At 38.1% G+C, this 27,224-nt stretch overlaps 1 protein-coding gene across 1 annotated transcript; it reads left to right on the forward strand.

Moving 5' to 3' along the window:
- Positions 1-1,948: 1,948 nt before the first annotated feature.
- On the forward strand, positions 1,949-22,358 carry LOC106082686 (zinc finger C4H2 domain-containing protein). Its single transcript, XM_013245350.2, has 2 exons — positions 1,949-3,238; positions 15,235-22,358. The coding sequence occupies exon 1, from the start codon at positions 2,199-2,201 to the stop codon at positions 3,126-3,128; it is 930 nt and encodes a 309-aa protein (XP_013100804.1). The 5' UTR covers positions 1,949-2,198; the 3' UTR covers positions 3,129-3,238; positions 15,235-22,358.
- Positions 22,359-27,224: the final 4,866 nt, after the last annotated feature.

The raw sequence follows: 27,224 nt of genomic DNA on the forward strand, positions 1-27,224 counted from the left end.
GCAAATGTCGATCAGCTTGATGGCAAGATGACGGATTGCACCTTATGATTTGCGAAGAGATTTCGGAAACTTCGTGTTTTGCAACGAGGCTTCCATACATTTTCAATGTGAGCAAATCTACTTATTTGAATACCGGCTATTATTTGGGACTTTTAGGCAGCACTTTGTCCTTACATCTGACAATTTCTTATTGAAATTGTAAAATGTAGTAGTATTTCATTTTCTTGCGCTTGTTTAGTTTGGTCACAAAAATGATTTAATTTTGTTGTTGGTTTAACCAGCTTAGACCAATGTGTTTTTATTTCTTTTTCCTATTCCAAAACAAAACAACAAAAACACTTTAAGGAGTCTCAGCATTTGTGTTGTGTTAAATATATCAAGGGGCGGGCTGCAATGATCGCGATTTCAGCCTTTGCCAGAGGCCTCGTCAGGCAGGTATGCCTCCAAAAGATTACATGCTTCCACCGACTCACTAATGTTGTTGTTGTAGCAGTTTGTTGTGTTCTATCTTTCATCTGTTTGATTCTGTTGAGTGTCAAGACCCAGGAACTCTGTGACTAAGATGCGATGCGTACACAGGGATCTGGGTCTGAGTCGAGTGGGTCTGACTGGGCAGTTAAACAGGTGACGTATATCGTGCGGCCCCTGGTTACAATCGGGACATACATCTTGCACGTCGGCATCAATCCTTGCTCTGTAGGAGTTGAGGCGGCTGCTTCTGCCGGAACGAAATTGAGCCAGAACTCAGAAGATTTGGTGGCACATTTCTTGCAGCGAAATGTGAGGTAAGTTCGTTAAGGTAGATGTTCAACATATCGCAGATGTCAACAATGGGTAGGGGCCTGATGCCTTGATCGTACAATCGTCCGCATATGATACGAGCTCTATGCCGTCTGGAAGGGGTGGAGTGAAGGATAGGTAGAGGTTAAAAAGTGCCGGAGATATCCCCCCTCCTTGGGAAACTCTCAGTTTCACTCTACGTTGCTTCGACTTCTTATCCCTAAATTCCACAGTGTTTCAGGCCTGGCGTCAGGGACGTGTTGGCGATGTCCTCAAATAATTTAGCATGGTTGACCGTATCGTATGCCCTCGAAAGGAACAGTGCCACTAGAACCATCCCATCACATGGCCTGGGCTGATTGAAGCCACGGCAAATGTGTGCGGTGATGGCATGCAAAGCTGTTGTTGTGATATGCAGTCTTCGAAATCCGTGTTGATACTCGGAGAATGGAAATTCTCCTATGAGGCTCGGGAGAAGTAATTCCTCAAGCGTTTTTGCTACTGGTGAGAGAAGAGAGATCGGTCTGTACGACTTCCCCAAACTCGGTTTCTTTACAGGCTTCAGTAGCAGGATCACTCTGATATCAGGGCATGCGATGGAAATGTCTCCTCGTAATCCTAGTGGAGCATCCTCACTCACCGTGCAAAACGTGGGCTTTCAATCTGCTCTGCTAAAACTATGCCGCGCTGATCGTCTCCTAGGGGAGAATGCCATGAAGTGTGATGCGCATTAAAGTCCCCCAGACCAATTTTTTTATTTTTGTTTTGATTTTGTAGTAAATCTAAATGTCAAAGGCTTGATAACACAGCTGCGATTTTTTCTAAAATCTTAAAAGGATGTTCTTTTTGATTCCATATTCCACACATAAGCAACAACATAGTGTTGTAAAGATGAAAATACAAATATAAAACACATTTGAAGAAGATAAGTTGTAAATTAAAGTTTATACCCAGAAACACATTGGCATTCCAATTTACGGCATTTGCCACTCAAGGTAGTTTTGTTGGGGGTAGTTTTTTGTTGTTGTGCTAATGACTACACCTTTTAATTGTACCATGGGTCATGGGAAAAATGTAGTGCTGATTACTTTCTTCGATGAATACACTCGATACAAAGTACTTGCAACATAGCCGCAGAATAGAGTACATATACAAAAAATCACCAGCACGGAGATACAAAAGTGAAGATTGCCGGAAATTTACGCACATATTTATTGTTTAAATTAACAAACAACCGTAAGCAAAGTTGAATGATAAAAATGTGTCAGAAATCTATTGAAATTTGTTAAAAAGCACCATTAAAACAAGGGGATAACGTTTAAAAAATACTACAAAGAAAAACCAACCCCTTTTTTGGAACACGAACAAGCTCCATTACTACATCGTACATATACATACATACGTACAGAAGGAAAAAAATGGCCACCACTGCTTCAGATTTACCAAGCAGCAATGAACGTCATTATTATGCAAAACTCGAGGCCATCAAGGATATACGCGATAAGACCGTCTCGTTGGAAAAGTTGAAAGTTCGTATTATAAAAGAGGTGAAGTTAAGTGATGATGAGGAAAAATGTTTAGAGGAATATCGCAAAGAGCTGGAGCATTTGTTGGAAGAGAAAATGTCTCACGTGGAAGAGTTGAGGCAAATCCATGCAGACATAAATGATATGGAGAACATCATTAAGCAGACCAAGGATAATCAAACGCGATCAGTTGACATGGCCAACCGGCATTACGAAGAATACTTGGCTCTAAAATACCAAATTGACCACATGCGGCGCGATTATTTGGGCTTGAGTCCCTTGCGAGAATTGCATGAGGAAGAAGGCAGTCCTATTTCAAAGGACAGATTTCAAACAAACTTTTTGAAAGTGGCCGCACAGAGTGCAGCCGCTGCAGCAGCAGCTCAATCATCTTTGGCTAGGCCACACCCCAGACATCCACTAATGCCAGAGGCCACTGTAACAGCACTACCACCCACAGCGCCAAATAGTGCAGGTACTGGGGCGGCGCCACCGACTGGAGGTCATGCTTTCATGCCGCCTGCACCACCGGGAGCTGGTGCAAATCCCGCTGCAGGTGTACGCTTAGGCAAGGGAGACTTTTCAGCACCGCCGCCGCCACCACCACCAACAAATCGTTTGCAACAAACCCCTTCCATAGGCCTTGGTCACCATCCCACTTTCCGTTCAGATTTTAATGTTAATCTGCGACAACAGCCGCCTCCTATGAAGTCCTGCTTGTCTTGTCACCAACAAATACATCGCAACGCTCCCATCTGCCCATTGTGCAAAGCAAAATCCAGATCCCGCAACCCAAAAAAGCCCAAAAAGAAGAATAACTAAAGGCAGCCATGCAGCCTAACATCTGCACTGAGAGCGTTACGCCTCTGTTTATACAACGCCATCTACTGGTAATGGATCACAGGGTATGAAAACAAAAATCTCTTGATGGGGTAAGCTCATTCACAACAACAAAACAACAAATTAGTATTTTTAAGATTATTTGGTAGTACATAACATGTATTATTAATTTTTAAACTATTTTTTATGGGGCTTGCCATTTGTTAGCATTACTTTTTATTTTTCTTTACTAATTTATATTTTAGTTTTTAAGAATTTCCCAGTATTTAATATTTATAAAAGGCACACACACACACACACGTACAAATGTGTAAAAATTTCTTGCCAAATGTTTCAATATTGCGAAAGAAAAATAAATTTTTTTCTCAAGAACGTACCATTAATGGACGACAGAGGGCATATTGCTTAAGTTGTGGGGGTTGAAGATATTACGCATGCGTTTAATATCTATGCGCATAGGCCATTGCTATTTATTTCGTTGCGTGTCCATAATCGCAGTTTTATATGAATTTGAGTTTGATTTTTCTATTTATTTCAACAATTTGTTAAATCATCTCAAGACCATCAAAGGCCTTAATGTCAGTCAATATGCGATCATGCTCACTTTGTTACGAGCATCTCCCATCTTCGATACAAAGGTCAAGGTATAATTGAGTTCTGTTATGAATTGATTTCTCTTGAATAAGGCAAGGTATTAAGAAAAAAAGTTGTTGCAACATTGCTAATAGGATTCAATCAGAATTGTCTTTAGTTTTATTTTGTTAATATTTATGAAACTTTCTTTTAAAATATCAGAGATATATAGAAAATATATTATATATGTGAAACTATTGTTTGTAGGACGAAATGAAATATGATCAAAACTACAGCTCCTGTGGTTATTGCGTTATCTTGATGGCTGCCCTTTTCCTGCCTGCTTGCAAAGTGCGTATACGTCAGCCGTTCGAGTCCAGTTAAAGCGCCTTATTGTCTCCCTTCTGAGTACCTTTTACTTCGGTGCCTATCATATCTTCTGAAAGGCTTCATTCAGTTAATACGTAAAAAGACCCATTGCAGACCCCAATTTATGTGTACGATATCGAAACTCTGCAGATTTTCCGAATCTTCCACGGTTTTTTCTTTTATATCTTGTGACCAACCTGAAAATCTATGCGAAAAAGAACTCTGAGGAGACGTATTTGAGAAAGTCTCAAACTGGAATACGGTGGTGGAACGTTGTGGTTCTCCCCCTTTGGCGGTTCCCTTGTTGACGCCCCAGCCCTCTTGAGATTCTTATCTCGTGATAGAATGGCAGTTAAAGGACTTCCTAGTCTCCCTTCTGAGTACCTTTTAGTCCGGTGCCCATCATATCTTCTGAAAGGCTTCATTCAGTTAATACGTAAAAAGACCCATTGCAGACTTCAGCTTACATGTGCGATATCGACACACCCAAGCCTCTGCAGATTGTCCCCGAATCTTCCATGGTTTTTACCTTTCTATCTTGTGCTCAACCTGAAAATCTATCCTGTAGTGGTCCGAGAAGGATCTCTGAGGAGAGGTATTCCAGTCTGAGACTTTGATCGAGTCACTAGTCGTCCCGAGCGTTACTTCTCTAACCAGTTCCCTGATCCGGTGGTGGAACGTTGTGGTTCTCCCCCTTTGACGGTCCCCTTGTTGACGCCCCAGCCATCTTGAGATTCTTATTTCGTGATAGAATGGCAGCCACAGCTTTTGAACGATCAATTTTACTATCAGAGTTTCTGGTGATAAACAGCCCAATGGGAAGAAAGTTTTCGCCATCGTTGACAAAACTATTCCCTTTGTTGTTTATGGGGAATGATTTAAGCTGACTTTGAATTGAAAGTCGTCTAAATTGAGATCCCACTAAACTCCCAGCGCATTTATGAACTCTTCATCTTTGATTGACATAACTTCATTGCGCCCTCGATATTCTAAAATTTCGGTGATTTTAGTCATTTGAAATCCATTTCCTCATATATGAAAGTTAAACTTCAACAGTATCAACTACGGCCATGAAGTCATCCATATAACCATTTCATTTTCGCAGTAATCACTTATCATGAATAGTAAACTCAGTGCCAAAAACGGTGCCGCCGATGTGCCGTATATCACTGTTAGGTGATATTATTTTTTTGGTTGAGCTCCGTTTTCTCGTCAATGTATCTTGTTGTTGTTCTAGCAGTATGTTGTACACTGAGGTGGCAACCCTTCCTGATGAGCGACTCCGTCGGGCCAATCCGGTACGTTCAACCGGCTGCCATGGGATTGTCGTCAATGTATGCATTGATATTCTTGATTTCTGCTTTCAATACAGTTTGCCGATACATTTTCTCCACGTTTACATATGTCTCAACTAAGACAAAGTATACAATAATAAAATAAGAGATGCCATATTGTGACAAAACAGTTCGTGAGTGGAGTTGCCAATAGATCCAAATACATAACAGGTTCAGTGTGCACTTTCGCACTGTCGTTGTTAGACTATCTTCCTTAACCACTGCTTGATGCGGTTAGGAAAATTTTCCATTAACTCCGTCGATACTTGCACCATTTGACCCAGTTTCATATACACTTTCATACTGCATTTAGTTATGGATTTTTCTTCAACTTTTTGCACAATTCAACAATTTAGCCATTGCCTGCGCCTTTGATTCAACTATCTCCACATTAGTCGTAAAAGGTAATATCACCATAGTCGTAGACTGATCGTTTGCTTCTACTTCCTCTACCTGTCAAGTTCAAGATTCGTCGCGGCCACTTGCACTTTTTTCGTTGGATAGAACAACCGATACTATCCAACCAAGTGTAGAGTGTTGTGAGAACCGGCCGCTTTCTCTCTTCTCTTCTTCTTTCATTATATTGTCGTAATTGATCTAATCATCCGATTTATTGAAGAACGTGTCAGCCAACATTCAGTTTTGCCATTTCTTCATATCCACATCGAAGGATTCACTTGGCTTCTGGCTCTTTATAATAGGTAGTACCATCGCCTGCGAATTTAATGCATCTTTATTTCCAAATCGTGGCTTTATTCACTTTTGCCAATTCTGAGATTTGGTGCGCTATTTTGATGATTGTAGAATTTTGACGAGTTGAAGGGTGTGAAAAATGTCTTCCAGGATTGTGGTAGGTCGCTTTGTTGTTTCTTTTACTTCGGGGGAGTGCGTTATGTGTGGTCGGCTTGCATTCTAATTTTCTACATCGTTGATGACGATTTTGGTTGACTTCTTACATTTCAACATGATGTATTTGGATAATCCGTATGTAGGGGAGTTTATAGAGGAACATATCGGCCTAAGTGGGGTACTTGTTTTATGGATTTTTGGTAGTTCATTTATCTATGGAGCGTTAGAAGTTTTACTCCATAACCTGTTTCTTATCGTCGAGTTTATGATTCTTTGATTAAAATTGGTGTCCACAATTTTGTTGTTTTTGATTTGTATTCCTGATATTGGATCTATTTTTAGTCTTCTATACGTGCAGATGTCCCCTAGGGTGCTTCTCATTTTCGCTTCATATTCCCCATTCTTTATCGCCACAATTGTTCCTACCTTATCTGCGCGATGTATTGTATTAAAATGTCCTCATTTTTCTTTAGAAATTTTCGAGTTTCCTCCACTGTGCTTAGAATAAATTTGTCTCTCCTTCCCAAATTATCTTTTTGTAAGTGGTTGTCTATCAATCTAACAAGTCTTGTTCTCGCATTCTCTTGCATTCCTCTGCTTACCAGAGTTTTCTCACCTTCGTTATCGGAGTCCTCATCGTAAATAACTGCCACGTCCTGGGCGGGCTCTGCTTCGTATCCCTCGCCTTCGCGGTCTTCATGAATAATGGCCTCCAAATTAAAGGTGTTCTGGCGCTTGTGGGGCTGAAACACATTACGTGAATTCTGGCGCTTGGATATTTTGCAGTAGCCTGGTTCTGTTGTGGCCTATCAATAACATCCATTGGTATGGGTGGTGTTAGAGGAAGATGTAGTTGATTGCCTCCAAAATATTTTGATCTATAGGGTCAATCGGATGTCTGTCTATTTTGTTGACAGACATTACCGTAATCAGTCACATTGACGGTGCTTTGCTGCCCGTACGGGGCCGGTGCGCTGTAGTTGTACTGTTGTCCTGTCTGGGACAATTTCCTATTGGCATACGTCAGTGTAGGGTAGGAAGGGATGTTTCATGTCATACACTCCGATTCCTTTCTTCCACTGTTTGCTTCTTGTGATTTAGGTTGGTTAACTTCAAACACCTATGAAGTAGCTGAGGTAGGCTTCTGGGTCTAGTAACACTAACCAAGCTTGGGAGTTCCCCGTTTAAACCTCTCACAAAAATGTCGAGTGCACTTTTGTCAGGACCTCTAACGACACCTCCCCTGCATCTAAGCAATCGATTTTGTCTTAACTCAAAACAATATTGTAAGACGCGTTTGTAGAACTCTGTCACGGAAAGATTTCTTTAAGTCTAATTAGACATAGAATTTTCCAGAGAGCATACGCCCCACTTATCAGAATAATATACACTACGCACTTACGAATTGCTGCCCAGTTCAAAGGAGTTCTGTAAGCCTCGAGTGTCGAGTCTGCCTCCTCAACAATTTTGTGCCGAATAACGTGAAGCATCGAAAAATACTTCGGGGTCCCACTTTATCGCTCGTATAGCGTTAAGATTCTCTCCACGGCCTGTCAAGTCCGCAGAGACATCAGCCGTCCCCTCAATATTCTCGGTGGATCCCTCTAGTCGTAGATATGACGCGAGAGAGTCTCTAATGACCGCTTGGAGTTCACTTTTCGGCGTAGCCATGAAATCAGAAGAAGAGGTGTGCTGGTCTGTGGAACGCAGAGGAGAGGGAGTGCGTGTCTGTGTTATTGCAAGGTATTGAAAGATTCGCGATAGTAGCAGTCCCAGCGAAAGAAGTCCCGGTGTCAACGGACATTCTATTCAATCTGTCTATTATATTGTCGGTGTCAGGCATTTTCACTTTGTTTGAGTTAGGCCGAATCGTAATTTAATAAGGAACTATATAACTTACACAGTAACACTCCGTTTGAATAACACTGATTTAATAATCTAAATTTAAGAATTCAATTTATAAAATTTAATAATCTTGACCTAATAATTCTTACACAATGAGTACAAAATACTTAATGTCCAGGATGATTGCGGTTTTATTGTTTTCTGACGGTTATTTGGCTAGTGTTGCTTTTGTTTGGTCGCTTGCTGTCCGGCTGTTGTGAGGCTGATGTTGCTAAAGAATGATTTTTTCCACTACTGCTGTTAAATAGTTCTTTGGGTACACTTGAATATTTTGTTTTATTAATATTTTTACTTTTGCTATACTACGAAGGCGGGCTCCAGGGGCCGTGACAAGGTACGTCACTCCGCATGCATAGGCTTCTAAGGAGCCCTTCTGGAGTCTTGGTGGGTTGTCTTTTTTTTTTTTGCCGGTTTAGTCCCTGCTCGGGCGCCAATTAAGTGCACAAGAGCTTATCTTGACGGTGCTAGGCTCATTTTTATTAAGTTAGTTGCTCAAGGGCGTATTTTGACGGTGCTAAGCTCCTCTTTACTGTAATGAATCCAGATTAGGATTAAACAAAAAAAAAAAGCTATCCCTACTGTCGGGTCTTTTCGTTGCTGTCCTGCCATGACCTTCGATTGCGCTGCATAAAATGATGTGCCGGTGTTGGTAAGTTGTGCCGACATTGCTTTTGCTGATGGCTTAGCTATTTGTGCTTACATGGCTTTTTTCGGTGGTGGGTTGAATGAAATGGATGGTTGTAGTGATTTAATCAGAGTGTGCCGCAAATTAATATAATAAGGAATTAACACTCGACCAGTTCCATAATCTACATTTTTCTTTTTTTCTTTTCATAAATCCTCCAGAACTATATTTTGGAAATTCTTCTCTTCGTGTAGAAATTTCTTATATGAAATAAACTTCAAAAGAATGTCGTCCGTCAAAAATTTTTAATCGAAAAGGTTTTTGTATTATGCTTTTTTTGGTATCATTGTGTAAAAAGTGTAACACACCATTTTTGGGTCCAAATTATGAACAAAGTGTTTACGCATCAAGTGATAAACAAGCGTACAAGCGATTCTCCTAAATCATTTATATCATCGCATTTAAATGTTTCTACTATGAAACTCTAATGAAATATTCGTAGAAATTTTCTTCCGAAATCATCAATAATATTTAATAGTGTTGTTTTAACCTTTTCAAGAGATTTCTATTTAAAAGTTGGCGCAAGATTGTCCGAAAGCTTCAAAAATATTTAATAGTATTGTTATAACCATTTAAAAAAATTTTTAATTATACGTATTTATAAATAAATTTGTGCTTGGGTTGTATTTTAGTTTGGAATGTTAAAACTGTTTTAGAAAAAAGCTGAAAATGGTCCGCTTTTTATGTGGACAACACAATAGCGTCATAATGTCTGTCTTCACATTTTTTAAAGGAGGCACATTTTTTCATTTTAAGACTACAACTTTTGAGGACACTGCGCAATTAATTAATATAGTTCCCATATTAAACTATCTCTCGATTTGACATCTTGAGCTCCTGGAAGTTGTAATAGTTATACGATTCAGCTGAAATTTTGCTCGCAGTGCGTGTTTTAACTTGGGGAGAGGCCCAAAACAAGTCTTTGTTTCAAATTTTGATAAATGTGATAGAAATTGAACATTATGTGGCATACTATGTCGTATACCTATATGGTAAATTTTTTCTCCTAAGTCTTCTATATAACAATAAAAAAATATCTGTGCCAAGTTTTATTCACCTACGTAAACTCCTTCTGTTTTTGGGCCACGACACTGCGCGGTGTGTCTTCCGGAATCTCTTGCATACCTTTTGTCCCCTTTTTAGCTTATGGCTGACTGCTACGAATAAACCAAGCCGATGGATCTCCAAAACCAGGCAGTAATACAACCGGCGTCGACACCAAGACAAAGAAAAGACCAATGTTAGTTTAAATGAGTGAAGAACAAAAGTTTGTACAGTTTTTCCGTGCGTTTATTCGCTAAAAATTATATAAATAAATGAAATAAAGCCTTAAGGACGTTTTATATGAACATTAATGACGCCAAAAATTACTTATACATAGACAAGTTAAGTACAGATATATAAACGACAATAATTATTATTGTTCAGTGGATGCGGTTCAAACCACATCAAAACCCGTTGTGTTGCCAATCTTAAGGTGACCATCTTCAACACAATAAGTGTTTCTTTTTTTGTAGATTTTATTATTGTTTAATCGATTGTTCTTTATTAATTTCGAATTTATTTTTAATTCAAAATCTTTTATGCTTAAGACTAACGATATGAATATTTTATATTAAAAGGAGTTTTTATTAACATTATTAGTCTTAAGGTAAACTCGTCCGAACAGCGACTCAACAAACAGACTGCAAATTTCAAATTGTGTTACCGTCGAAACCTCCTTAACTTCACTTCATGGCGACAGCGAAGAAATGATGTGTCCGTCGGGTAAAGCTATTCGAATTTAAAAATGTTTAGTGCTTTCCATTGGACCCGCATGATCAAAATGGAATAAGTCGTTCGGATGTATAAATTGGATTTGATAATCCCTCACTAGTTATTTCATCTGCAATTTATTCATTCTACGCAGCTTATCATACCGGATTCAAGTGCTTCATCAATTTTGGATATAAACAATTATTTCCCAACCAGTTCCTTTTTTCTTTTTAAAGCAAAATGAACCCTCCTTGGTTAATTACATTTGTGTCTTTCCTATTTTTATTTCCAATTCCCAGCTGCCAATTTTTAAAGTTTTCATAGAAGAGGCTTTTTCCATGACTTCTACGAAGTTCGTTTTAATTGATTGCACTTTCTACAGTTTGTTAAATTGAACTTTGATTTCAGACTTGCTCTATTTTAATGTCCCTTAAGCCACTACACTTATTTGGACCTTAAGGAAAATGTTGATTATTTGCAATCCACTGGTAATTAATCTTATGTACATATATTCACTTAAATCGGGACAATGTAAGGAGCATACTCAGCCGATGTTTAATCTTCACCTTAGAACGTAGACAGAAATCTGTTTTTTTTTTGAAGCACAGAAAACTTTTTCTTTGGACATAAATGAGTCGTAAGTTTGCATACCATCACAGCATAATTAACATCAGTTAGATTCATTTCTGTTTTACTTAATTTCTTTATTACTTTCCAACAACAACTAAAAATTATTATTTTAAATCAATAAAAATTCTTTTGGATACTTATAAAAATTTTTTTCCATTTTTATAAGGGTTATAGTTAGATTATTTTCCAAGTATTTCTTTTGGGAATATTTGCTTATAAATCAAATTATTTTCTGATGAAAGTTAAAGTTTTTTCTAAATTTTTTTTTGGAGTTTTACTTAATTTTTATTTGTATGCTGAATCAGAATTGAATGTTATTTACAAAATTACTTAGTCCCTAAGCTTGCGCTGCTGCTGATGTTTTTCAATTGTTGGTATGCGGTGTCACATGACTATTTCGATATGTTATTGCTGATGTAGGACTGCTGGCGTAAACTTTTCCCGTCGATGCTAAACTAGTGGCATTGCCCGACTGGCTGGCTGCTATTGGACAACATAGTCCGGAGTTATTCGAGCCAGCATTTCAGTTATTTAGGTTGCCACCGGGTTGGCATCCCAGCAAAATTTTTTTATGTATAATCCTCTATGTGGCATTACGTTGGGGCTTTACTTTAAAAACAATTGTTCCACTGTTTTTTATTGTAAATATAATTTCATATATAGCAATTCAAAAGTGTTTTAGTAACGGTTATGGTCATATCAATATAGCTTTTAACAATCACGTGGTAATTTTAAAAACCATTTAATCAAAAAAATTACATTATAACGCTATTGCAATTAAATAATTATGGATACCTCAATGTGAATGATAACAAAACTATAACAACATACTAAAAGATAGCCGCCTCTTAATAATATGCTAAAGATTTATTATCGGTTTTATTCTTTTTCTTTGCACTCCTAAAAATAACATGCGATTATCGAGCAAACAAAATGCCAATATTTATGCCTGATATTGAAAACTTCTATGATTTTAAGATGAGAAAATTTAGCATTTATGAGTACTAAACTTTATTGGTACCACAATAGTGCGTACAGGGCAAACCAATTGATTGCAGAAATATCCACTTGATTGTCAGCGTTTTGTATCATTGAATCATTTTGATCGAAATAAAATCCTATTTTACTGATTATTCCACTTTATATATAAAGCTTAAAATTATCAAACAACACACTTGTACAATTACTATTTACCAATAAAAAATCAAATTTGATGTTCAAGTACAAACAAAATTATTCTCTTGATTAAACAGTATTGTTATAATCCAATAAAACAGACATCATTACATAGACGGCAGATATACAGAAAAAAAGTTCACTTGAATCAAGTGTGAGCGGTGTCAAAAGTACAGTGACACCGGGTTTTCCAAAATCAAGAGCATAATACTTGATTCAATAATTGCGAAATACTAGATTTAAGAATTTTCATTTAAGTACTTTCTGGGTTGTTTCAAGTTTTACACGTACTTGAAAATAATTTTAAACACGCTTGAATTAATCCGAGTGATTTTATCCGATCTAGATATAAATTCTATTCTATTCACACTTGATTGAAACCTCAGTAGTACTTTATTCAAGCTTATATACGCCTAATTCAAGTATCGTTAGTACTTGATTTGATTCCATATAGGGTTAAAATCTATCCCACTTAAACTTAATTTTAGCTTCATGATTACTTAATTTAAGCTTATGCTTAAGTTGAGAAATGTTTCCAACTTCCGACTCGACATACATCAAGTGTTGTTTTCGGCTATTAACAGTGTTTAGCGATGACAGGTTCTTTAACAAGTACTAGTAAAATATTTAAGTTACACTGAAATATTTCAAATCTGTTAAAATACATGCGTACTTTATACCCGTTTCCTTAAAATCATTTTTGAATAAATCCTTCTCATAATTAAATTCTGTCGTTAAATTTTCAAAAACTTCGTAGTCCTCCCAATGCCTCCCAGGTTTTATTCGTCTACAAGCATGACAATATTGCTTAGCAATAAAAGATTGAAAATAACTAAAGATACTACTAACAGCCAAATTGTCCCCTGCTACTGCAGCCAAAGTAAAGTGCACGCTGCGGAGCTCACCTTCCACAAATAAAAATGTCAGGATCGCTGTAATAATGATAATTTAAAATAAAACTTCTAGGTTTGATGTACATTTTGTGACTGCTGTTTTTTTGAATTTGAATTTCTTAAGCTGCCTAGTAACTAACCCCCAAGCTGGGGCCGAATTACCGCATACGTGATCGAGAGCGTTTTCGTATCGAATGAAGTTTCATCTCGCATTTAAAGAATTTTATACCACTTTAATACACACTGAAGTTTTCGTTTATGTAGCGCTGTTGATAACGCGCAATATACACCCTTTGATTACCAGTTTCGAGATTTTCTTCTCGATGTGCATAAGCTTCTCGTCATGAGTCCATAAATTGTGAATTTTTCTAGAGTTTTTCGTTCGCAGTTGTACGAGTATTCTGAGAATATTTCCTCGAACCTTCTAATTTCTTCAATTTTTCTGGAAGTATCTTCCATTAGCTTTTTAGAATTTTCTTGTCTTCCATTATTTTTCTTCAATTTTCTTCCACCATTTTGCTAATGTGGGCTAGCATTGCTGCGAAACTCACATCACTTGCAGATACTTTTAAAACTTTCTCGTCGCTGGAGTCACATTTTATCAATATATCGAGATCGTCCATACTGTCGGAACTTTTATTCGTTGATGTCAATTTTACGACGCTCAAATTCCTCTAATAGCCGTTTTTGTAGTTCCGCCTTCATGCCGGTAATTGCTAACTCCTTATTCAATTTCCTTATTGCACACGTAGATCGGCGAATTTCATTGTAGAAGTTTATTTCGTAATATCACCTCTGACACCAGTTGTCATGTTGTTACTGTCATGTTACATATTAACCCAGTTCAAATGCGAATTGATTTAATCGATAAATTTATTTATATAAAGACTCACTTATGCAAAATTTCACTTCTTCATATTTATGAAGAGTCAAGAGGTTTATAATCTCAGAATTTTATTAAAATTATCCTCATGCGAATAACTCTTGCTCGAAACCAATCCTATTATTAAATTCAGGAAAATCTGTTCATATGATTGCTCCCAAGTTGAGATATGTAAGATTGTTGTTTGTTCACTGTATAAACTAAAAAATTTAAAATCTATTGAATACAAAGATTATTGTTTTAAGAATGAGATTTTTATAGGTTTTTACAGGTTGTTCGGTCCCATTACATACACATTACCTCGAATAATATTATATTTGCATGAATGTACGTTTAAGTTATAATTCATAGTAGCTAGTATTCCTATTGCGGACCCATAAAATTGTTCAATTAATTGTCCGTTCTGTCTCAAGTCGTAAGGATATCTAATCAACGACGTCTCACTTCTCCTGAGATCACTGACTGTAAGAGTCGAACGTCGATGTCATCCTTTGAATTGTCGGTCACGATTTTTGAGCATTTGTGTTTATAGAGGTTAGTTGTTGGCTATTAGGAGACATTTCTACGTTCCTTGTTTTGGCATAAGATGTCTAAAGAATTTTGAATATAGTTTTGGGCACGTTTGGAAGGCTGATCAAGGAGTCTCTATTAAAATAAAACAAATAAAGTTTCTTGTGCGTGTGATACTGTGGTTGTCTTCGTTCTCAATCGTTGAAACAGAGAAGAACCTGTGAACTCCGATCTTTTACTAAATCTTTTCATTATTTACGCTTACATTGGTATTTTACATAATTCTTACTTACATTGCTATCTTACATATCTACTATTGTATTTGTGTGTGTGCTACAATTCAAGAATTTATAGGTCGTGTAGTATTTTTAGGCGTCAACGGTATGGGCTGTTTGTTGATTATTGTACTCTTTAGTAACAGACATTCACATGTTTATTTGCATGAGATGGTTGTTTGTATGCAACACTACAGATCGTTTTAATAAGTATTTAATTAAATCATGTATTTACCCAACTTCATTTGCAGAGTTGTTGGAATATTCAATATTATTGCAGGATTTAACACGGTAGGGGTTTTCATTTACATTCAAATATCAAATGTTTATAAATACGCATCTATTGCGTATCGAACTTGACAATCAATTTAACAGATTAGACAATTAATTGTTTTATAATTATACTAATATTTTTTTGATTGTTCCACTACTAACAATAAAGATGAAATTTACAAGCACATTACAAATTTATACGTGCGATACCAACCTTTATGATTTGCTACGTTAGAACATTGGTTCGATTTTAAATAAACAATCGTTTACCATTTTTGTATACTTCAGAATATGAAGTTATATATTATATAATTTAAAACAATAACAATAGCTTTTTTTATCGGTGCGATGCACCTAGTTTTCGTTTTGGATTTACAAAATAGAATGAAATTAAAATTACTCTACGATGGTGCCGCTACTCCGTCTTCATGGGCATTTGCTAACATACCACTTATGGCGTGGTGGTGCGCATGTTTGATGATGTGTTCAACTGCTTACGCAACATAATGGTAAGAATGAGTTGCATTGTTGGTCTGTAGGTTCGGTTGCCAGTTTGTTGTAAATTCCACCCTCTTGAATCATCAAGCATATCGAACGATGTTTAAAAATATAATAAATTATAGAGACTGACCTAACAAATTTATCGTGTTTTCGTTTATGCACACAACGTCTTCCCTTGTATAATTAAAATTTGAATGCAGTGCATACAGTTTCAAATATTAAGCAAATGTTTAAAATTGTTTTTAAATAATCTTGGTCGTGGATGTGTTTGTCGTTATATTTTGTAGCACATTTAACACACACCGAATGTGTTTCTGTACTCCTTGGGAATTATCTACTACAGTGTACCATTATATAATATATTACATTATTATTTCACTTCTCTAAAATATTTATAATCCTTGGTATAATCTCTATGTAAATCAACCAAGTTTTGATAAAACCTCTCAATAGCTTCATTCGGCCAACCTCAAATTAATGTCAAATGAAGTAGTCGAAGTTGAAGCGATTGACAATTCTTAAAAAAGTTTAGATTTCTCAAAACGATTATTCCACTTTATCTTAATAGGAATTATAATTATTACAATTTAAACCGTAAGTTTTATTGGTGTTACAGCATATCCATTCAACAAAAATTTTACGCGCATTGATTGATTATCAATGATGATATAAAGCTAATATTATTATCTATATGCCCATTTGGCATTTTATTACAAATTACTTACAAAATTTACATATACGATTTTATAGATGTTATAGTAATATTCAGTTTAGCACTAGCGGTTACGCGATTTTTCTTTTACACATAAAACAGCGATTTGTTTTGTTTAAACGTTTATTTTTAGCACAGGAAATCGCGACTTTTATTTGTGAGGTCTGGATACAAACTGAATTATTTCTATCTTACTATAGGAGTTCTGCGAAGATCGAAATAAATGGTAGCCTGATGGTGCAAGGTCAGGGCTATATGGTGGATGCATCAAACGTTCCCAGCCAAGCTCACTCAGTTTTTGGCGAGTGACCAAGATGTGTGCGGTCTAGCGTTGTCCTGGTGGAATATGACATCTTTACGATTGACCAATTCTGGTCGCTTCTCCTTGATAGCTGTATTCAATTTGTCCAATTGTTGACAGTAAACATCCGAATTAATCGTTTGGTTCCTTGGAAGCAGCTCAAAATATTCCACACCCTTCCAATACCACCAAACAGACAGCATAACCTTCTTTTGGTGGATATCAGCTCTCGTCAAGCCGTCTCGGCCAGGAAAGGTTTCAATAACGCGACCGGTGATCCATGTAGCGTTCGTTATCTTCTTTGATGAGGGCAAGGTATTCTACTTTAATATCCGGATGGCTATATCTCCATTTAGAGCGTTGTTGAAGTGAGGTCAAATACTCCTGACTCCATTTGTGCCAAAAGCCTTGGTACATGCACTGCACCTGTTGCCAGTAATCTAGCCGATGAGTCTTCAGTTGAGTCAAATCACCCTCAGGTACCATAGTAGTTGGTCTGCCTTATAACAAGTTAGTTTGAGATAAATAATTGTCATCAGTGTCGGATGCATATCCCAGTGGCCTAGAATTGACGACGGCCTCCACTTGAGCCAAGAGGGTATTCATCTGGTTAAACGTCAGTATAGTTGAACCAATAACTCGTCGTATGTGAAGTTTCACCCAAATACCTCCCCAGTGTGGTGAGTATGGAGGAATAGAGATCCAATTGATACCTTCTTTGGCCAATGATTCGATGACAATCCTGTTGTGGTCATCAGATTGTAGTTGTCGCAGCATTTCATTCAGTTTGCGTTTTGCGCCGACACAATTCTCCCATTGTCGCTATAGATGTCAGAGAATTTGCCACGACGTGACATAAAACGACATAGAGCTGCCAAAAAAAACATTCAGTACTCATGTCGCTCACCAATTCGAGGTGAATATCCGATGTCACCATACACAAAAACAGGCATATGTATCCTTTGGAGGTTTTAGCGTTTCTTCCTTTGTGTAGTATGAGCGTGTAGGGACCGGCATAGTCGCATCCTGTGCTTTGAAAGGAAAAAGCTTGGGTGACGCGTGCCTTGGAGAGATCACCCATGCGTTGTTGTGTGATATGTTTAGCGTGTCGAAAACACTTTAAGCATTTGTGTGTGAGTTGACGGATCAAGTTTCTAGCCCCAATGACCCAATATGTTTGTCGAACTATAACGAAAAGTGCAGAGACTCCTGGATGTAGTTCTTGTGCTCCTTTGGAAGAATTATTGGATGTTGAACTGCAGATAATAGTTCCGAATTTGATATGCGTCCACCTACTCTTAAAAGACCATCATTGTCGACAAATGGTGAAAGTTTAACCAGTTTGGATTTGTTGTCAATATCTCTCCCTTGTAGTAAACTAGTTCTCTCCGTATTTTGCGCCATTCTGAGACAAATGATTCTTCCTTCTTTAATCTCTTCAGATGTCAGGAATTCAGCAGGGTTCTTGATTTTCTTTACTCGCATGTTGATGAATCGTTTTACATAAGCCGCTATCCGTGTAAGTCTATACCAATTAGAAATGTCTTGCAAAATAGGTTCCAAAGGATGCATTGTAGTTGTAGTAGTCAGGTTTGTGACGTTTGATGCAGCAGGTTTCACCTCTGCTTGTACGTTCGTGCTTGAGGGGTTGCATATTCTCCAAGGGAATATCTTTTAGTTTCTGGCTTAGAAATGATGGACCGTTCCACCAAAGGTCAAGCTTCAGTATTTCAGTATTTTTTCAACCATTAAACCACGCGACGCACAGTCGGCTGGATTTTCTTTGGTGTTGACGTGTCTCCAACAATTGCGTGGTAGTGTCTCCAATATTTCCGACGTGCGGTTGCCTATAATGTTTTGAGTTTGGATGGTTGCATCGTCAGCCAAGATAGAACCACAGTAGAGTCGCGCCATGCGTTTATTTCAACCTGCTTATGAGGCAATGATGTCGTAATCAATTTAATCAAACGTGTAACAAGTAATGCGCCGCATAACTCAAATCGCGAAAGCGATATTTGCTTAATTGGTGCCACACGTGTCTTCGATGCGATAATAGAAACGTAGATATTTCCATTTTGATCTTCCAGTCTGCAATACACTACAGCCGCATATGCCTTAATGGAGGCATCACTAAAACCGTGCAGTTGTATGTGTGCTGTTGAGTTTGGTACATATCGAGGTAACTTCAAGTGAACGAGGTTCTGCAGATCATCTCTGTACTTCAGCCAAAGTCGTGCCAGATTTTGCGGTTGAGGTTCAACCCACCCAAGATTAAGCAACCATAGTTCTTGGAATAATATCTTGAATTTCACAACAATAGGCGAAACCGATATCACTCTCCTTTTCGTAGCATGTTGATTGTTGTCCAGATTTATCTTATATCGAATACTGTCTTCGTTGGAATTTCAATAAATAACAAGAACCTTTGTCGCGTTATTCTGGACCGTATGCAGAAAATGATCCTCTTCTTCGCCATGTGGATCAATATCCTCACAGTAAATTGACAAGTTGTTCACGGTTTGCCAAAAGCTCTTCCTTTGTTAAAGCTCCTGTAATTACGTCATCGACGTAAAAGTCTTCTAATAAAATTCGTAAAGCATTAAGATGAGAATCTCGATAGTCCATCGCTAGTTGTTCCAATACACGAACTGCTAAATATGACGCCGAAGACGTTCCCTAAGTGACCGGAAAATGCTTTAGTTCTTCGCTAGGATCGGCTCCCCAAATTATCCGTTGAAAGTTGCGATGCTTCTCAGCCACCCATATCTGACGAAATATTTTGACGATGTCTGCCGAGAAGACCAGTCTATGCAGCCGAAAACGAAAGCAAACAGCAAATAAATTCCGTTGTATTGCTGGGCCAATATAAAGTTTGTCATTCAGTCAATATAAAGTTTGTTGTCTAAATCTTGAAAAGAGCCGTCAAATACTACGCTAAGTTTAGGACCAACAATCGGAAGATGTGGTAAATAGAATACACGACCATCGTGGACGTCAACCTCGGGTGGTGAAAGTTCACGCATATGTCCTAATCGGCGGTAATCATTCACAAATTGTGTGTAATTCTCTCTTAAGCCTGGATCTCTAACCAGCCTACGTTCGGTGGCTTTGAACCTATTAAGCGCACCTTGGAATGTGCCCTTGAATGTAGTATCTTGTGCCTTGAATGGTGACTCGACAATCTAACGTCCATCAGTATGCCTAGCATGAGTGACCCGAAAGTGCTGTTCCACCAAAGTAACTTCGAATTTCTTGATATGATATGGACATTACTGTGATAGTGCGTTGATTCAGCCTTCACAGATCCAATTCCAGAAAGAGCAATTTTCGAACAATTCCGTGATAAACCCAAACGTATCATACAATCTTCCGAGATGTACGACAACTCTGAACCAGTGTCAAGCAATAAACGACATGTTATAAGGTCTCCTTTGTTGTTTCGAACAAAAACTACCACTACGAAGGCAATTAAAACAAAGAGTCTTATCTTTAACCAGTTTTTGTCGCTGTTCGACCGATATGGAAAGGAAATTTGTGCACTTATGTGTCTGATGAGCATCAGAGCCACAGTCATTACAATTTTGCTTAGTGTTGGTAGCAACCAATGTTGTAGATGAGTTCCGTTTATGACCTGAAGGTTTGGAAGAAATGTTTTTTCCCAGTTCCAAATCATCGCAGTATCGATCCAAAAAACTTAAAAAGGTAGCTATTGTATGCTTTGATGCATCCCGAGAATGTTCAGTCCACTTTCGACGAGATTCCGAGTCAATCTTGTTCTGTAGAATGTATAGCCAATGATCACGTTCCGTGTAATCAATTGCCCCCAAACCTCTTATAACTTCATTAGCTGTGAGATTCGAGATTTGCATGTATTTAATAAGATTTGCCGCGTCTTCTTTCAATAAGGATTTCAAATAGTGAAATTTCTGGACATTTTTTTGATTAGGTTTTGAATCTATTGCGCTAACAAACAAATCCTTGAAAGCTGGCCATTCCTTATAACTGCCCGTGAATGTTTCTATATTCAATTTTGGCAATTCCCCGTCCATATGGCGCGTACTATTTGGCGATTCCAATCTTTGCAATAAGTTTGAGTGCTGTTCCATTAGACGAGAAAACATTTCATGCTAAGGCTCCGGTGTAGATTCGCGAGGACCCAAATCGTTCAACATACGATTCAGCCTTTCCCGGCAGTGCAAATATTTTTCCTCATATTCCATGATGTCTCGCACCGGATCAATAAAACCGTCCTGTTCCTCAAATGCGTACAATTCGCCAACCAATCTCATGAATTCATTCCATGCCGCCTCCAACCGATTAGGTCGAGACTCAATCTGCTCTGCAAATAACTGGGCAGGGGGATCTTCCACAAATGTAAATGCCTGTGTAATCGCACCCTTCTCAATCCGGCATTTCGACACCAATGATTTCCTAGACATTGCCATTCTAATAGGTAAAAAACGTACTTACTTTGAATTGTGTAACGTGTTAGTGTGTTCTGTTATTATAAAAACTGCGTCCCAATATGCAGTCAGTAGCCTGTAAAAATGTGTATTTCAACAACCGTGTCCGAATGTAATCAAAGCCACCAACCAAATGTTTGAATGTATGTAAACAAACCGAAAAGTTTTTATCTCCACAGAAACCGAAATGTATTTATGTGTTTGTATATATCTCTCTCTCTCACATTCATATAAAAACACACCAAGTATCGCTCGCTAGCCAAACAAAATGTAAACAAACATCTGAGCATGAGCATACAACCATAAGCTGTTAACGGACCCACGAGTACATGCGCTGTTGCGTGTATCAATCATTCACAGCGGCTATAACAGAAAGCTCTTTTCATTAACATAAAATAATTTCACAACGACCGTTAAACATTCAAATTCTTGCCTCTCTCTGTAAAGCTCTTTCTCATTACACTCACGCTTACATAATGTGTTATTTTTTCTTTTCAACTTGTGTCTGTGTTTAAACCTCGTTAACCATGTTTTTCATCATCGCACCACCTGTTTCGTCATCAACCGAGACTCAGATTCTATTTTGTTTACTTTGTATGTATGAAAAACCAATGTTTTTCTTCTTTCTCGTATACACCAATATATGTAGTCATGTCTTCTTTAAACAACTCATCTTCCCAATGGAATACACAAACGCGTATTGTGCTGACTAGCACCCGAAAGAAATGATTTGTTTTTTCCGAATTGTGTCTTGTTTTCGAAAACGTTGAATTACTTATTCCGCACTATCTCGCTTGTCACTGATTTCGATATTTGGTGAGGAGGACCATCAAATGATGGAGAATACTCTGCAAATAAAAACAAATTAAGTTAATTGTAAATATTCAATAATACAATAATTATTCGCTTTATTCTTCGATGGAGTGGACTGTATGTGTTGTATAGTTGACAGTAGGAATAAGACTAAATAAAAAGTAAAAGAGAAAAGCTCATGCGTACAAAAAACCAGACAGTGTTGCATTGATAGGATGGTTCCCCAACAGTTTGGTCGGGTAAAATGTGAGAGTTGTTCTGATCGGTATTTACTTTGGTATCTAATCTTAATTTACATTTATGTATTTTCTTTTGTCCAACTATCTGTTTTGAGAATCATTGCGTTAATATGTTTCGTCTGAATTTTTTTTGACAACAAATTAACCGTCATTAACGTCCTCAGAATCCTCTCTAGAATTATTCGAATTCTCCATTCTTGTTCTTGTCGCGTCTCGGACGTGTTCCTTAACCTCCGGGTAAAGTTTGTCAGGGAATGTATTAATTTTCGATAAATAGTCGTGTTCGTTTGAAAAAAATCAATGTTTTCATGAATTTGTATGGTCGATTCGTTTCTGACAACGATTTGACCGTTAGTTACTGCCTCAGGATCCTCTCTTGAGTTATTCGAATTCCCTATTCTTGTTCTTGTAGTGTCTCGGACGTGTTCCTTAATATCCGGGTAAAGTTCGTCTGAAAAATTCAATGCCTTCATGAATTTGTAGTTTCCCTCCTTTTAGAAAGGATCAGGCTTCGGCCAGTGAATGCGAAATACGAAAGAATATTTCATATCAAAGGGCACTACAGACAAATAGGGTTGAATACCATTCCCAATACAAACCGTATGAGAACCGTTTTAACAGAACAGGAATCGCAATCTATATTGGCAACGATGGGTCGATTATGGATTGCAACTCGACTACAGTTGGGTTGCCAAGAGATAAAACCACGAAGTCAAAGATATTATAAAGTTTGAAATTTTTGTCTATTTAATTCAATATAAGTATTTTTCAAGTTCAGCTACTAAGAAATTTGTAAAAAAGTACGTAAATCAATACGAAAATAAAAATTTCTGTAACGAATATGGCAGTTGGCAAAGCAACTGAAGTTGGGTTGCCATTCATAATGGACCCATTAATCTATGGACTTTTTCCCCGAGGTTCATTCCCCTCAACTTTTGCTTCCTTTTTCATATGAGAACTGTAAACATTGCTTTTGTTAACAGTTTTTAGCATAGCTTGCTGTTCTATGCTATTTTTTTTCTTTCGCCATTCTTTTCCCCCATTTAGCCAAAATGTCCCCCAAAGGCTTTGAAACAAAATGGCAAGAAGTTTGAGTTTCTCTTTTATAATATAGAATCAACTAAAATTATATTAATATTTAATGTGTTGTGTGCTTTATTTTATAAATATCTCATTTTTATTTTACTCATCACTAAGTTGTAACAACTATTAAATTAAGATTTATACAAATTCTAGTGTTAAGGCAATATTAACATGTGTCAAATTCTAAGAATCTAATTTTTATACTTAATTAAAAAATAAAATTAACAATAAAACAAAATGTATAAATAGGAAAAAATTTGTTTTATTTGACAAATTTTGCCTGAAGTGGATACTAAGAGAACGTAAGTAAAACTTAACTTTTAACAAATTTGCCCAAGTTACGAACATATTAGGGCCATACTTGGATTGGCTACTGGAGAGCAAAGTAGAAGCCATTTCAGCCAATTCGTATAAGAATTGCGCCCTATAGTGGCTCAAGAAGCAAAATCGGGAGAGATGTTTATTTAGAAGCTATATCAGGTTATGAATCGATTTAGACCATATTTGGCAACTATTTTGAAGTTTGTTGAGGAAGTCGTTGTACAAAATTTTACCAAATTCGGTTATGAATTGCGCCCTCTGGAGGCTCAAAATGTATAATTAGGAGTTCGGGTTAATATGGGAGCTATATCAGGTTATGAAACGATGGTAGTCGGTTGTACGCCCCGGGATTGGCCCAATGAGATCTTCATCGTCTTCATCTTTTTTCGTCATGGGAGAGGCATGACAATCTGGTCAGTGCCGGGATTGAAAAGAAATCGGTCCCTGGTTCCGGTGCATGGAGTGGGTACATTTGCGATCTTGCTCTGGAGCCGAATTACCGCATACGTGAACGAGTAAAATTGTTCGAAACTTTTTGTTTTGGCATTACGCATTCTTTAACGATTCGAAGCACTATCGACATTCGAGATTATGGCATTTATTAACGAGTGCATAATCGAGTATGAGCTGTTCGAAATCCACTCGTGAGTTCTGGAGCAATCGAATAGAATTGTTACTTGATATAAATAGTTAAAATAAAAGTTAAAATGTGATTTTTTGAGTGTAATTATAATATAAAATAAATAAACACATACTTGTTCGTATTTAGGAATAATTTATGCAAAATAAATGGGCTACAAAAGGTTGAAATGACTCAATTAATGGCCATCCAAATTCGGCAACAAAAAATTCCAAATTGTAGCCAAGAGAAGGCAACATCTGAAGAACAAATGATACCAAATCTTGGGGAAAAGCAAGGTGAATTTTAAAAGGTGGTCTCACGGAAACAGCTGTTAACTGCCGGCCAGGTTTGACGGTATTAAGATGTCAGGTTTTTGTTTGCATTCTTTCTCGCATATTCTCTGCTCATGTACGCACACGTATACACAATTTTCTTTGTGTGTGTTGGCAAAACGTCGATCAGCTTGATGGCACGATGACGGATTGCATCATATGATTTATGGTTGTTGTACAAATGAGACCACCTTTAATTGTTTCGCCATGGGAGAAAAGTAAGAAACGGCAAGTTACAGCTTTGATGGTACCGTGGTGGACATGATCCCTTTAAAGTTTAGCTCAAATCAATCAAAGTAAAAGCAATTTATTATCGTAAGAACAAGTTGGTGGCTGTTTTTGAGCCGTGGGCAAGCAAATATTTCAGTCGCAGACCATGGACGTACTAACAAGACTCAGCACCGTCACAATAAGACTCAGCACTGTGCTTCAGCATGTGTAAACCAAGAATGGAAAAAAATCATGTTCTGTACTTTATTTGGTCCACAAGGTGGCTGTCCAATTCGCCACATGCCAATCCGACGGACTTTTTTTTATTAAGGCCACTTTTAAGAGCAAGGTAAGGACTTTAAAATATGCCCGTATGGCTACGGTGAAGAAATACATTGTACGGCAGGATTAACTAATAAGGTGAAGTCATGCGAACAGCTGAGTAAAATTTTTTTATTTTTGTTTTGATTTTGTAGTAAATCTAAATGTCAAAGGCTTGATATCACAGCTGTAATGTTTTTCTGAAATCTTAAAACGATGTTCTATTTGATATGGTATTCCACACATAAGCCACAAAATAGTGTTGTAAAGATGAAAATATAAATATATAAGACATTTGAAGAAGATAAGTTGTAAAACAAAGTATATTTCTTACACCACTTTGACATTTCAATTTACGGCATTTGCCACTCAAGGTAGTTTCGTTGGGTATAAATTTTTGTTGGGCTACTATCAGGCCATTATCGTCTGGTTCTAGGAGACTTCAATGTGCATCACGTTTCACGGCACTCTCCCCTAGGTAACGAACAGCGGGGCATAGCTTTGGGAGAAAAAAATGAAGGCTCTACGTTTTTCACGGTGTATGAGGAGGATTACGAGGAGACGCAGCAGCTCGCCAGACATTTCCATTGCATCCCCCGATCTCTTGAGTGTCGTATCCCAACCACCTCCCCATAATTCTCACCATCGATCGACCACCCGACTTCATAACTTCTGAGCGCCGGACGTTTATCAATCATAAGCAGGCCGATTGGGCTGGCTTCAGAGAGTACACCAATCGCCGCTTCATTGAACTGACACCCTCCCCGGATGTGCTAGTTGCCGAGAGGAAATTCCGAGTCATCATTAACGCAGCAGCCGCTCGCTTTATACCACCCGGTCGAAACTCCATGTGGGGCCCAATTTCCCGGCGCAGGCAGTGGTACTCGCAGACAAGCGTGATGGTATTCGTTGTACGGACACTACTAACCCCAGAATCAGCGAGCTGAATTTGTAATTAAACAGGATAGTCAACGAACATAAGCGGAATTTGTGGCTGGAACACTTGGAGCAATGTAACATAGGTACCGGTTTAGGCAAGCTGTGGTCTACTGTTAAGTCACTCTCGAACCTCGGCAGACGAGATGACAGGATCTCAGTCATTTTTGCCGAATAACGGTGTCTGATCTGAAGAGATGCGCCAGGTTGTTTAACCGTCAATTTATTGTGCATCCCGAGAGTGACAGGCCAAGGAGGAGAGCCATTCGCCGTATTCGTGGTATCCGAGCCGATGGACAGCTATCACAATTTACCGTAGGCGAAGTTACGAATATCATCCGTGGCGCCAAATCATCCAAGGCGTTAGGCCCCGACGGAATCTCTACATTGATGCTGAAAAATCTGGATTCACCTGGAGTTGAGTACCTTACCACTGTCCTCAAACTGTCATTGAACACTCTTATAGTTCCCGATGTCTGGAAAATGGGCAGAGTGATCCTGTTACTGAAGCCTGGAAAGGACTCGAGTTTGGGGGAGTCGTACAGACCGATCTCACTTCTCTCACCAGTGGCTAAGACGCTTGAGGCATTACTCCTCCCGAGCCTCGTAGGAGAATTTCCATTCGCCGAGCATCAACTTGATTTCGAAGACTGCATAGCACAACAACTGCTTTGCATGCCATCACCGCACACATTTGCCGTGGCTTCCATCAGCCCAGGCCATGTGATAGGACGGTCCTTGTGGCACTGGACCTATCGACAGCATTCGACACGGTCAGCCATGCCAAACTATTCGAGGACATCGCAAACACGTCCCTCCAGCCAGGCCTGAAACGTTGGGTCGCATATTATCTGTGTGGTCGCCAGTCATTTGTGGAATTTAGGGATAAGAAGTCGAAGAACCGTAGAGTGAAACAGGGAATTCCCCAAGGCGGGGCCATATCTCAGGCACTGTTTAACCTCTACCTATCCTCCATTCCACACCCTCCAGACGGCATAGATATCGTATAATATGCGAACGATTGCACGATCATGGTATTAAGCCTTGTAACACATCCAGTATGACAGTACTCCCGTAGTGAAATGAGGCCAGAGCAAGATCGGAAATGTACCTA

The sequence above is a fragment of the Stomoxys calcitrans genome, chromosome 4 (assembly GCF_963082655.1).
Source record: "Stomoxys calcitrans chromosome 4, idStoCalc2.1, whole genome shotgun sequence".
Taxonomy (NCBI): domain Eukaryota; kingdom Metazoa; phylum Arthropoda; class Insecta; order Diptera; family Muscidae; genus Stomoxys; species Stomoxys calcitrans.